The sequence below is a fragment of the Branchiostoma belcheri genome, unplaced genomic scaffold, assembly GCF_001625305.1.
Source record: "Branchiostoma belcheri isolate BF01 breed outbred unplaced genomic scaffold, Haploidv18h27 scaffold42, whole genome shotgun sequence".
Lineage (NCBI taxonomy): Eukaryota > Metazoa > Chordata > Leptocardii > Amphioxiformes > Branchiostomatidae > Branchiostoma > Branchiostoma belcheri.
In genome coordinates, this window is record NW_017804043.1 from 1,697,269 (window position 1) to 1,711,479 (window position 14,211).

A 14,211-nucleotide genomic window follows, 5' to 3' on the forward strand; every position below is an offset into this window, starting at 1 on the left:
CGGCCAAACTCCCTTGGCATGCTTATCTCTCTATTTTGGCCGATTTCTACTCTTTCCAGTCGCCTCCGAAAGTCTGGTAGAGGCTACCACGCCGCAGCGACGAAGGGTAACGGAACTTTGGTGGCGGGAGCTGGGGCGCGCACGTGGCCGGCTAGCCGCACGGTTTCCTCTGTGCTCCTGAGCTGTTCGAGCGCTGCTAGATTTTAATTTGGCCTTGTATGACCCCGAGACACAGACCTAGACTCGGAGTAGTCCAAGAGGAAACCGTTCGTTGTCAGGGTTCCTTCAATTTCGGAGAAAAATTGGGAGACTGTGGTTCAATTTCGAAGAAAAAAATCGGATCATTTGGGTACAACAATGTATGGAAACCACTGCAGAAAATACCAAACCTATCATTTCTTCTTATCAACATTGGACAGAGACAACGTGACGATATACTTAAATACAACTTATTTCATAATGCCATATACACACATACATATATACACTGTATACTATAAACAGGCTGAAAACAAGAGAGCGAAAAAGTTGCACGACATTCGTACAACTACCTCACGAGTGCCCTCAGATTGCAATCGCACGTGCGACGAACTTACGGCGAATATGACCAGGCCCTAAACGCACGGACAACATACAGACAGACATACTCATTTTTACTTGAGTTAAGTGGTGAAATTCGCGTAGAGTGCCTTTGCCAAGGGCACACGATCAGTGGCATGGCAGGGTTCGAACCCGAGACTGCTTGGTTCCGAGGCGAGAGCTCACCGTTACCAGCAACACGACCCCACAGGTTGTTTGGCCGGGGGCTATATTCTCTCTGCTTCCCTTCATGATGTTCTGTAAGTCTTAGATCTGTACCTTGACTTTACCTTGACTTGGTCTAGTGATAGGTTCAGTTGTTGGTCGCCCAACGAGCGTATCCGTGCATCGCTGTCTACAAGCCTTTAATATCGCCGATCTAAACATTGGAGGGATAAAAAATGTCAGGTTTAATTTCCTAAAACGTCTTGAATTTAATGCACAGTATTTTCTTATCTTAGTTAAGATTAAACAGGCCCTTCTGTGATTTAATGAGCGATCCTTAGTAAGACTGGTGGTCAGACGGCTACTGGTCTACCGGACATTGGGACGTACCGAAATATTTGACGGCATATTTTCTATATGATTCTTATATTGTCGGTTCCACCTAATACTTCCAGCATTTTCAACAAATGTAAGAAATACCTGCAGAGGTGAGTTGTCTTTTTTGTTACCATTTCTTTTCCTATATTTATTCATATTCCCGGATTGTTCAGCAAGTGGACATCTGTATTTTCTATGAAGGAATCTTAATATTTTCTTAAAATTAATCCCTAAATTGTAGTTTTTATCGCATTTGTGACTGAAATAAAAACTAATAGTTTCCCCCATTTCCTAGTCACTATTTGTTTTTTGTATCGTTCATTTTACAAAATAACAAACAAACAAATAAATAAATACATCAATAACACAAAAGAGAACACATGTACCACTGGTTGTTATTTACGCCTCCATGTAACAGACCCGCAATGTTTCAAACGAGCCAGCATGACTTGGCCAACTTTGTGTGCCGTAACTATGCGCCAGGTCTCCCGCCCCCATGCCACTGTAATCTCCCATCTCGTGGTAACAATTTTCCTGGTTCAGGAGAGACGCCTGGGCCGAGTGGTGGTTTCCCTAGCCTCGTGTGCAGGCCTCTGGATGAGTGGGAGTTTCCATACTGCGTTTTATAGAGTTTTTAACGCGTTCTTTCATTGCCAGCCATCCTACAACCAGGTTTCTATCCGCCCACGGGACCTTTGAAAGACTTTTCTAATCACTTTTTGCTTGCTTTTTTTCCTTGTCGAATGGAAGCAGGCTCCGTGGGCGGATGGAAACCTTCTCTCGCGGCTGGTTGTAGGATGCCCGGCAAGTAAAAGAACGCGTTAAAAAAATTCTACAAAACGCAGTACCAAAACTCCCACCCGCCCGGAGCCTGTAGCCTCTACCAGGCTTCGGTAGACTACTGGAAAGAGTAGAAATCGGCCAAATAGAGAGATAACATGCTAAGGTAGTTTAGGTCGGCTAGAAAGTACAGTTCGGGAGCGGCAAACTGTACTTTCCAGGACCTGAACTTCCTAAGCATGTTATCTCTCTATTTGGCCGATTTCTGCTCTTTCCAGCCGCCTCCCGAAGCCTGGTAGAGGCTATGGAGCCTGCACAGGAGGCTGCATGTGAGGCTATGTCCAGGGCAGGCGCCTGGCCCAAGTTGTGGTTTCCCGTGCTTCTTCCCGAGCCATGGCGACCGGGACTCCCCCCGGAGACCATGACACATGCGCCGATCATCCCAAGTATGCGTCCCGTGGATGACCAGTGCTTTGAAGCGCCCTGCTTACGCATGAGTTGTGAACACGATCTCGCAGCCCGAACGGAAACCGTCCGTCGTGTCGGCGGGAAGCGCGCTCGCACGAGACAGTCACTCCGCGTGTAAACAGCCCTACTTCCCATCACCCGGACAAACCACATAAAAGTGTGCAACCTCGGGGCTCCTACTTCAGTCTACCAACCTGCATCTCACCAGACAGACATCTCTCAGTATCAACTTCGCCTTGTGTGGAGCGCTCGCAGCCTGGGTGTTCAGACTCTACTACACCGTACAGCGACGCGCGGAAGAGATATTTTACTTGTTTTTTCGACGGAAAAGCGGAGTAGACCGACCATGGCTGGACAAAACCGCGGACGCCCCCTTTCCTGCATTCTTTTCGGTAAGTACACAGCGTTTTTTTTTCATCGTCGGTCGGAAGTTTTCTTTTCTTTTCTTTACTGTTGTTGAATTTTTTGTCTAAACTAATTTGTACACTTGATCCGCAATCGTACACACGTGTGGACATTTCTCTTGCTCTTGTTCTCTGGAAGACCCAGTTATATTTCCTTTTAAAGCCGACATTCCACACAAAAAATTCTTCATTCCATTACCTGAGTATGGCATTATCTTTAAAGTAACATTTTTAAGTACGATTTTCCTCTTTGTGTGATTTCTTGTGTGCTTCTAGTTCCATAAATTGTAGCTCATATCAGAAGCAGACAGCGGAATTTTCCTCCGACGATAGAGGAAATAGAAGGCCCAGGGTCGCTAAAGGCGTTTTCCTCTAGACGAAAAAAAAAAGAGCAAAAGAAATGTGCTTGACATTTTGGTAAACCCTGGCACGTTGTTCTTCGTCTCGACGGTGATAAAGCGGAAAAGCACCTCCCTGTTGCGAGAGGATTTTCATGTTATAGGAGCGTCTAAAACGGGCATCCTCCACCAGGCCTTCCTACGGGGTAACCTCCGTAGCAGGCTTATAGAACTGGGGGTTTGGTGGTCTTCGGCTGTTTTCTGATTAGCCCAGCTCTAAAAAACGGGGGTAATTCAACCAGGCCGGCTATGTCGTCTATGGAATCATAAAATAGCACATAAAAGACCCTGAAGACCCCCAAACCCCCAGTTTTTGGCATGCTCTGGACGCTACCTACGGGGATACGGATCCTAGAATTCGGTAAAAAGGAACTACTTTAGCCAGGAGACTCAGTCCACGAGAGGGTTATTTCCCCCTCTAACCGTGTGAGCAAATGAACTCTACGCTGGCTAAATTCCCCTAGTCAATTATTCTGCCTACTGGCTAAGTTTTACTTTATTTTGAACCCGGGTTGTTGGGTTGTCTGGTGGAGACTAGGGCATCCTGTCTTCTAGGAAAACCTCGGTGCCGTGGCGACTAGTTCCCGGGGTTTGCCTCCCAACGACTGTCGACACTTCCATACTCTAGACTTAGACTTCCTTCTTTTTATACTGACTTAATTTTGTGGATGACATCCTCTGAAGACCCCTATTAAAACTAATGAGAGCGGGCGAATAAGTTCTAGAGTTCTGTGGAGTGTCGGCAGCCTGGGTGCCGTCCTCCGTGGTTACTACCAGCTTTTAGCCTCGGAGGAGGTGATTTTTTTTTATTAGAACAGGCAATTAAAGCACAAATCAATGCGCGCGTGGATGTCATCCATAAACTTAAATCCGCGTGGCCTTACCATTAGTCTATTCAGCAAAGAAATATCAGACAACTATTTTCAGGCGCGTCCTCTTTTGCTGCATTTTCCTGTTTCAAAATAAGAACGACACAGGAGTAGTTTAGTGATGTGCTTTCAGTCGGACCTCTTTTTTGGAAAACAGATAAGCTGAATTCACTTTAAAATGTGTGTCTCTAGGTTTTTTTTCTCATATGGTCTTTTTGAAAAAAATAACCCGCAACTTTTTCAGCCAGCAAAACTAAGATTTCTTCTTAAAATGTCTATAACTCTCCTCGAACACAGCAAGATCTTTTCTACGACGCTTTGTTGATTTGGTTCAAGCTTATTTTTCAAGGCTAACCGTTTCTAAGCTTAGCCTTTGGTTTGTTGATATCTGTCTTACGGAGGAAATTAAACGCTTCCCCGACAAAGAAGGACGTAAAAACAACAGCTGTTTGGCATTGGCACAGCAACGCTACAATAATAAATACGGAACTCGAGACGCTTGTATTGCGTAATTTCAAGGTCTACGAAAACATCGTTGTATTTATCCATCTTTAAAGCATCTTTACGTTATTTGTTTTAGGGATATATACGTTGTGTGTGTGTGTGTGTGTGCTTGTGTATATGTGTGTGCGTATGTGTATATGTGTGCGCGCGCGCGCGCGCGTGCGTGCGTGTGTGTGTGTGTGTGTGTGTGTGCGTGTATGTGTGTGTGTGTGTGTGTGTGTGTGTGTGTGTGTGTGTGTGTGTGTGTGTGTGTGTGTGTGTGTGCATGCATGTGTGCCAGTGTGTGTGTGCTTGTGTATATGTGTGTGTGTGTCCCTTCCTATCTTTATCTCTGTGTGTGCGTCTGTGTATACATGTACGTGTGTGTGTGTGTGTGTGTGCCTTGCTGCGTCGTTGTTCTTCGATTTAACTAATCAGTTTAGATGTCTCGAGCTTTGGGAGACCCAATTCCAGTCTGCCCTTCGCTGGCGGTGTGGCCAGGGGATCGCTTGGCACAATTCTTGAAATCCTTGTCGCAGTTTCATGTTGCAACAGCCGCAGGGCTGACATAATTCCGGGCTTTCGTGGCCTTGAAAACTTTCCTTGGCCTTCACTAATCGGTACAGACCTTAGAAGACGGCCTTCAGAAATCTGTTTCGCCCAATGACAGGAGTATCACGTACGTAGGAAACTATTTGAGATTAACAACAAAACAGCTATAATCAAAATTGCTACAAAATGAGATGATTGTAAAATATAACTGTTATACCAACCTGATATAACGTCCTTAGTTATACAGTCTATCATATATACTAGCCGTTTTGCAACGTTTGGTTTCAAGATATGCTTCTTGAAATAACTGGCACAAAGGGACGTGTTTGTTAAACCAGTTTTGACATGATACACGACAAGACAAAGCATGTCCAATGGCATCATTTCCTTTCTATCACGTAGTTGCCCTCGTAATTGAAAATATTAGCCAAACCCGTGCCATGGTTAACCACTTGTATACGATCAGTGGATTCTTTTCTTTCTCCTTGTGCAAGCTTCTGTATCTGTATAGCCGATAGAACCACCCTTCGGCGTAACACACCAGCTTCTGCATCTGTATAGCCGGTAGAACCACCCTTCGGCGTAACACACCAGCTTCTGTATCTGTATAGCCGGTAGAACCACCCTTCGACGTAACACACCAGCTTCGCAGGCACGCGGCGCGGTGGCAGCTGGCTACATTATACCGAACGACTTGTTACACCTATCTTCAGCTCATATCGATGAAAACAATTTAGTGAAGTGTCCAAATTACCATGCACGCTCTGTTCACCCCCAAACTAGTTTCCCCTCCCTCCATAGAATACCAAATTACATGTCTGGCCAAATTTGGCACAGCTCAGTACCCGCCAATCTCTCCATTAAAGTTCCTCCGGGGCAAATGACGGTGATTTTGTCGTGCTGAACATACCGGGGTTGGAACAGATCGCCCCTGAAGACTGCCGATTTGCGCGGTACCGCTGGCCGTTTGCCAAAAGCAAGGATTTCTCTTGCTCTCAACCCGGTTTAGAAAACACCACAGAGGCTCTTGCGCTATCTGGGCGGGATAAGAAGTTTGTTAGTAATCCCCAAGCAGATCCTAGGGTGGCAAAAGACGGTATCATACCAATACGCCACCCAAGACCCTAGGTGGCGTATTGGACCCTCTCTGGCCAATGGATACTGCCTGGCCAATTTGATACTGTCTACCCTAGGATCTGCTTGGACATTAGTTCATTGGCTTCACCAAGAAGGCTATGTTTCTAGATTTAAGGACCGCCTAGCGGCTTTCCTTAGCACTGCAGCAGAACGTCCGATTTTGATATCTCGTACCCTTTTTTTATGCCAGCTACATGGTTTACATGGCTAAGGAACCAAACATATTTTCCTCATACGTATGTTTTATACATTGTGGCAACTTGAAATGGAGTTCATATTAATAGAAAACGCCACAAATCAATCAATCAGTTTAAGTAACTTAGATACGTTTACTTTGTAAGTTAAGTACACATGTAGCACGTTGAACATTATAACAATTTATAGCTTTCTTGGTGCCACAAACCCACAGTACTAGTGGCTGCCCAAGCCCACCAAAGATAGAAACACGAGACAGAGTGTGGCATTTCAAACCAACCAAACCTCGGTGTCTCTACCAAGAGTCCCGTGTGTGTTGTCATCGGGTAGGAAGGGGCATTCCACGCTAACCGCACGGGTGAAGCCCAGGCGCATAGCGATCTCAGTAAACACCGTCACAACAAGGAGGCAAGGGCCTCTCTACGGGCAGAGTGTGGGCGGGAAAATGAAGCACAACTGTTAAAGAGGCTGCCAAGAAACAACTAAAGACATGCATCGTGTACTGACTTGGGACAGCACGAAAGGAGGCAACGGAAATACGTTGGCGGTGGAAGCTGTGTTCCACTGTCTACAGTGATAAATAGATACAGATATGCGTGCAGCCTCTCACAAAAAAAAAAAAAGAAAAAAATGACAGTATGAAGTAAAGACTAAGCTTTCATTCCAACGGGTCCATTCTGTGAACAAGGTTGAAGAAGTCAGCCGAAAATTTGGGGTAAGTCCCAATTAATTCCAGTGTTGGAAAGAAAGTATAGCCTTTACTTCATAATGACTTGTACGTACCAACACAGATGAACTTTCATGCTAAAAAATGACAAAAACAATGCAACTCTCTCTTTGGCCCTCAATCAAATTTCTTGAACATCTTGGATACCTCACACGAATGCCATATAGCATACGAACTTTCTTTCAGCGGGCAACATAACTCGAGAGGAAGTGATTAAACATATGAAAACATATGTTACATTAGCCCCACGTTTTGTATACATTAACAAAAGCTTCTGAAAGGTCAAACCTTTTTCATCAACTCATCTGGTCTGACCGAAAACGTTTGGCTAGATTCTCTCACGGGAGACTTAAGTCGACAAAACAGAGATGAAAGCGGGGATGAAATTGAGTCGGTGGTAAGTGTCGTCTGCGGGGACGGTTGATGAAAGATGGCGGCCAGGACCCCATAGGTCGCGGCTAATTTTTCGGTAAAGGTTAAAGGCGTTGCCCAACATGATGAGGCAGTGACCTGTCCAAATGTCAAACCCAGCGGTATGTGGGGGAAAGTTCAAGGCTCTTTCAGATCTATCCCTTGTGGGAGGGTGATTTTGAGGGAAATACTTCAAATTGCTCAGTAGTCTAGTTAGAGACCTGAGCCTGGGGGCAATTGATGCAATGGTGGCCGATCGAAAATCCCAGACAAATTTTGTGGTCGACTACTGACATTTGCAGCTGGTGTTTTTGACTGGTTATACCACCACTGGTCTTAGCAAGTTAAATCATGAATGGATGGAAGAGGTGAACCTTTTTTTTCTTTTACTTTTTCTGCCCCAAAGTACATTTCTATCCACGTCAACGATACAACTTGTACTTTCCTTTTCACACGAAGGCCTTTCGCTTATGGACAGTTTCTTTATTTCCGTATTTATGTGATAATCACAGTTTGATATCTAATTTTCCTCAGCTCTCCTCCTGACCGTGACGCCAGACGGTACCCGGGCGGCGGTGTGCCGTGTGTGTGAGGAGTCTGAGGCTACCTGCGACCCCGTCACAAGAACATGTCAATCAAACTGCAGCAGGTGAGCACAGTTTGTATATTATGTTTACCGAAGGAAAAGATATTGCTTTTGCTACGTTTCCTCTTCTTCTTCTGTTCCAAACTAGTGGTAACTAGTGTTGGGTTACATAATGTTGCATTTTTATATGAATGTATTACATGTATTTGAGTAAGACTTACCTTTCTTGTTTGTTTACTTCATTATTGTTTGTTTGCCCATAAATTACTAAAAAGGACAATTTTAAACCACTATTGATTTTATAGGTGCTTTTAGGTGCTTTTTATCCTTGCCTTTCCACATTTTATGATAAAACGTGAAAAAAAGACACTCTCTTCATTGTTTTTGTTGACTTTCTGTAACACCAGGACTAAAGTTTGTTCAGCTGACCAGAACTGCCTCGCGACCATGTCTGAATCCAGGGAAGGACGTTGGTTGTTGTACACCGGCTGCTTCGGTGCAGCGCCATCAGGGGTGAGTTTATCAATATCCTATCATGAACGTTCATCTGTGTTGGTAGATACACGTTTAGAGTTAAAACTTTAGATCCAACACAAAAAGTTCTCTCAACTAGAGTTTCGACCAGTCACTCTGGTCTTCCTCAGTGAAACTTGTCATATGGCTATCAACACCAGATACCCTTGACCTAGTGTTGACGAGTGTTGACGTCACACTTCAAAGAAGCCACGTGACAAGCCTCACTGGGTCAGTCTACAGAGGAAGACCAGAGTGACTGGTCGAAAGCTCTAGGTGAGAGAACTTTATTGTGTTGGATCTAAAGTTTTAACACTAAACATATATCAATATCCCATAAAAATTAGATTTCTCATATGTCACATTGTTATTAAAACTGAGTGAAGAGACTCTTTTTACATAACCAAGTCTTTTATTCAGCCGACGTTTCGGTGACCGTCGAAGGTTTGGAATGTCCAACGGGAATATGAATACTGTCCGTTTTGACCGATATTTTTTTATTCGTTTCTTAGCCGGCACCAGACCCGCAGTGCACCGCTGACTTTCTGAGAGGTGTGTACACCTGCACGTGCAGAGGCGACGACTGTAACAACCTCATGGTCGTAGGTGGGAAACTGCCTTGGCCAGGTGAGACCCCTAGCGATATCTGGCAGTACGACAACACCAATGAAGCTGCTATCTGTGAGTTTCAAAAATTTTCCTCAAATGTGCCCAAAAATTCACGCAATCATGAGCTGGGAGCCCAACTAAAGCTGTTCTGATTGGCAACCAGCCGCTGCTTTCACGCATTTTTGTATAATTCGCTTGATAAGAGACAATGGGAAATGGTATATCTACATTAGCCTCTACCAGGCTTCGGGAGGCGGCTGGAAAGAGTACACCGGGTGCGGCAAATGTACTCTCTAGCTAGCCAGCTACCCCGACATGTTATCTCTCTAATTTGGCCAATTGGCCGCCTCCCGAAGCCTGGAAGAGGCTATATCTACATGAGGGATAGGTAAGACTAAGCTAATGTGTAATTCGTTGTCCATTCAAAATATTAGCCTGGAGGTAAAGTAAAGTAAAGCAGCCATCCTCAATTGAGGCGAAGAATATTGCCGCTAAAAGTTTTTAAGCAGCTACGCCCGCTGGTGCTTCGCTGATACGTGATTTTTACACGGGCCATTGTCCTCTAATACTAGCCTCTACCAGGCTTCGGGAGGCGACTGGAAAGAGTAGAAATTGGCCAAATACTAGAGAGATAGCATGCCGATGGAGTTGGTCCGCTAGGGACTACAGTTTTTGGAACCTGAATAAGCGGACCAACTCCCTCTATGGCCAATTTCTACTCTGTCCAGCCGCCTCCCGAAGCCTGGTAGAGGCTAGCTAACAGGTACATCAGGCAATGAGCTCAGCAAACCCGTCCTGTAATATCTGTTGGCATTTCGCCCCTTGGTTGAAAATTGACTGTCCTTAATTCCCTAATCCTCTCGAAGGTGGAGCAGATCGGATTAGGAACAAAAGACGTGTCAATCCCCCCGCCCTCTCCCCCTCCCATGTATTGTTCCATCACGACCAAACAACATGCCCCCGTCTGGGTCTGTTTAGCGTAGGGCGGGATCCTGCCCATGTTCGCACCCATTCGGGACCCGATAACGCGCATCAGTCACCGCAGACTCGCTAGACGGCGAGACAGCCTGTCGGGCTGAGTCAATTTGGCTGTCTGTGGACACGCGCGCTATCTATCTATCACTCTGTGTGTTAGTCAAGGCGATATCTTTCCCCAGGTCCGAAGAGTAAACCGCTCAGACAATGTGCTCCTACTCTCCAAGCAGAGGTGTAGGATTCGACTTATTTTTGACGTGTTTTAGGCGTATTTATGAGCCTTCTTTTCGTATTGGTATCTTTTCTTCAACTTATTTTTGGCGTGTTTTGGCCTTTCGTTTTGTGTTGGTGTCTTTTTCGACTTTTTTTTGGCGTTTTAGGCGAATCTATCAGGCTTTTTTTTTTATTCGTATCTTTTTTTTACGCCAACCAAAATACTACCTGGCTAATTTAATACTGTCTTGCCAATTCACGAAAAGATTTGATCAGAGATTAGAAACCTACTGCATATGAAAAATGAAAAATCAAAAGGCTCAGTCATTGATACCTAGAAAAGAAGTATTCTTTAAAAAACGTTTATAAATGGCAACGAAAAATACCGTACATACAAATGTCGAAAGGAGTACCTGTATTTATTGGTACCACCAATAATATCTAGAACCAACCTACGATACAAGACATCGCATTGCCTCACAGATACGCAGTATGTTACAGGATACTAGTATAGATGATTCGACTTACTACAATAAAAATTAACAGAAAATTAACTCCGAAAATCTATTTTTACTGTGCTGTCACTTTTTGAGAGTATTTTAAGGCTTGGCACCTCTAGCCGTGACAAGAAAACAGGAAGACCGGAAAGAAGTGAACAATAGCCCAGGTGACAGAACGTGGTGACACAATGGCCGGGGAGCACTCTGCGCGCGTCATGGAGAGACAATGGGTGAAAGTTTGGGCCGTGACTGGAAGTCAGGCTAGCGAGAAACCATGCAGTTCAAATATTGTTCACTTGTGAATGTGTGCAGCCGAAAATAGGCCGTATTCGCGATGTACCCATTGTGTAAAATGAGACACGTTTTGTCAAAAGAACTTAGCTTAGAAGTGATGATGAAATGTTTCAGAAAAATACGATTAAAAAGTCGTGAAAACGAGCAAGTTGTTGTAGAGAGAAAATTGATAAAATATTTCTGGAAAAGATGGAGTTGGAATAGTTTGGCTCATGTTTACGATGTTCTTTCGTTGCCATGGCGACAGATGCTGGATAAACACAGGTGCGAGGCCCCCCTCCCCCCTGCCTCGTGGGAGATTGTCCAAACGCAGGTGTTCGCAACAAAACAAAAAGAAAAGAAATGTCAAAATACTCGCTGATCGACGATTAAGTCTCTCAATGCATTTCCTTCTACCTGGTTGACTTCCTTTGAAGCCCACAGAGTGGAAACTAGCGAACGATCACGTACTCAAACGCGAGACAAATCTCTGTACGCATTCCTGGACAGAACAAAATATTCAGGTGGGGTAGATCTAATGGACACAAGAAATCTCCAGGAATGTGAAATTTTGAACACCCTTTGAACAAACAACTCGTCCATCACTATATATATATAGGCGTGCGTGGAGTTAAATTTTGAATGTGTTCTGTTATACAATGTGACACTGGGTCAGACTACTAACAATTTTGACAATTTTCATATAAAATCTAGAATACTTGTTTTTCTGATTGCTGGAGAAAAAAAATACCGAAACTAATGAAGATCATGAAACGTACTAACAGTGATGAGATACTAGTATTCCTTGCCTTGTAAACGTTCACACAAGATAGCATGGTGTACTTTTATTCAAACAAACTACAGGGGGCACGCAAAATATCGAGTTAGCTACACCAACTTTGTCTGTAACAATCTCAACCATTCTTTTTTGTACTCTTCAATCTGAGGTTTGGGTTTTGGCTTATTTCTGGCGTGTTTTTAGGCTTTATTACTGGGCTTCCTTTTTTGCACTGTTTTTTTTTTACCCTAACCCAAAAAAAGAAAGCCCAATAAATAAAATTTATGAACACGACAAAAAAAAGCAAAAACCCAAACCTCTGCTTGGGGAATAATTTTTTGTACGAGGAATTTTTTTTCTCCCATCCCCTGATCTTGACATGATCCTCCAAGCAGATCCTAGGGTGGCAAAAAGTATCAAATTGGTCAGGCAGTATCCATTGGCCAGAGAGGGTCCAATACGGGCCATATATAATGAAATACCTTTATTGTACATTCATGCCATGACGGGCTAGGTACAGGTCAAGACTTAACCGACACATAACAGACGTATGTAGAAAAGTGGAGACAAAAATACACTACTTGACTTAGACATACATACATAAGGAACATACAAGGGTACTATACTAGGCTAATACAAAGTGTTCTAGTTACTGAGTGGTCAACTTCTCGCTTTTTTTGTGCAATGGAAACGATCTTCCCCCATCAACCTCTGCTTGGAGAGTAGACATGAGGTAGCCTCCGTGGCAGGCTTATAGAACTGGGGGTTTGGTGGTCTTCGGCTGTTTTCTGATTAGCCCAGTTCTAAAAAACGGGGGAAATTCAACCAGGCCGGCTGTGTTGTCTACAGTGTATATGCAATCAGAAAATAGCACATAAAATCTCCCAGAGACCCTGAAGACCCCCAAAACCCCCAGTTTTTGGCATGCTGTGGAGGCTAAAGATCTTCCCCCATCAACCTCTGCTTGGAGAGTAGACATGGGGCACGTGTCCGTAAGCCTCACTGTGGGGGATCAGCTCACTAATCCGGGGTGAAGTAATCCCACTTCTCCGCCCAGAACGTCCACAGGTGTAAACAACGTCGTTACAATGCCATTGTTTACCGACTACCCCTGTACGGTTTCCCATTCACACCAGGCGTCATCACCCTCTATTTTCCCCTCCCCCCACTTAACCCATTGTCTGACGCCAGAAAAACACATTGTCTTGCCCGCCTCCTTTTTTTCACTTGCAAATTCCCCCCGCAGACGTCTCGCTGGTATATAAATCGTGGTGATTCTGAGTTGATCTTTACTCGCCCTCCAGACGTCGGTTATAGCTGAGCTGCTACGCGATTTGTTTCACCAATTCGCTACTCGGTATTCAGTATTCAGACCACCACCGGTCACCCCGTGCCGTTGTGAAAGATAAGATGTTGCCGCGAGCAGTGCTAACGCTGGTTTCTCTCTTCTCTACCCTGCCCGGCTGTCCTGGGTACCTGTTTGGCTACTCGTGGGGTGTTCCAGTGCCCAACCAGCCAGAGTTCCCCAACCATCCCCGGAACATCCTGTCGGACAGAGCCGACAACGCCACAGAGAACAGGACCAGGACGGTGGAGACCGCGGTAAGTCCGTCTGTATCTGTATCTGTATCTGTACAGCCGGCATAACCGCCTTTCGGCGTAACACACCAGCTTGGATGTGAGCTCCTAGTACTCTCCAAGCATAGGTTTGGGTTTGGGCTTATTCTTCCGTATTTCAGGCTTTTTATATCAGGGTATCTTTGTTGTAACTTGGTATCTTCAGCCAAACGGTTAAGTATTGGATATGGTCTTGCCTATTTGATATTGTTCTGCCTACTTGATGTATACTGTCTCACAACCACTAAAAGATCTGCTAGTACTAGGACATTGCTCTCCAAGCAGAGGTTTGGGCTTTGGCGTATTTTTGGCGTGTCTTAGGCTTTTTATTGGGCTTTCTTTTTTGCACTGTTTTTTCAAATGCCAACCAACGTCCTTGCACCCCCCCCCCCAAAAAAAACAAGTAAAAAAAGAAAGCCCGATAACAAAGCCTAAAACACGCCAAAAATGCCTAAACCCAAACCTCTGCTTGGAGAGTAATTTTCCAACAGATCTTTCAGTGACAGTATACATCAAATAGGAGGAACAGCATCAAATACTAGTAGGCAAGACACTATCCGATACACAACCGTTTAACTGGCGAAAAAAAAGAGGTGGATTT

The 14,211-nt window shown here is 44.5% G+C and overlaps 1 protein-coding gene across 2 annotated transcripts in view; it reads left to right on the forward strand.

Moving 5' to 3' along the window:
- Positions 1-2,629: 2,629 nt before the first annotated feature.
- LOC109478144 overlaps positions 2,630-14,211 on the forward strand; it is a 16,025-nt gene continuing 4,443 nt past the window's right edge. Inside the window, exons 1-5 of one of the 2 annotated variants that reach the window (XM_019779632.1) lie at positions 2,630-2,762; positions 8,081-8,195; positions 8,540-8,645; positions 9,158-9,326; positions 13,498-13,595. In XM_019779632.1, coding sequence (XP_019635191.1) covers positions 2,717-2,762; positions 8,081-8,195; positions 8,540-8,645; positions 9,158-9,326; positions 13,498-13,595 — 534 coding nt within the window. In that variant the 5' untranslated portion in view covers positions 2,630-2,716. The remainder of the gene's footprint in view (positions 2,763-8,080; positions 8,196-8,539; positions 8,646-9,157; positions 9,327-13,497; positions 13,596-14,211) is intronic. The other variant, XM_019779633.1, reaches the window with a different exon arrangement.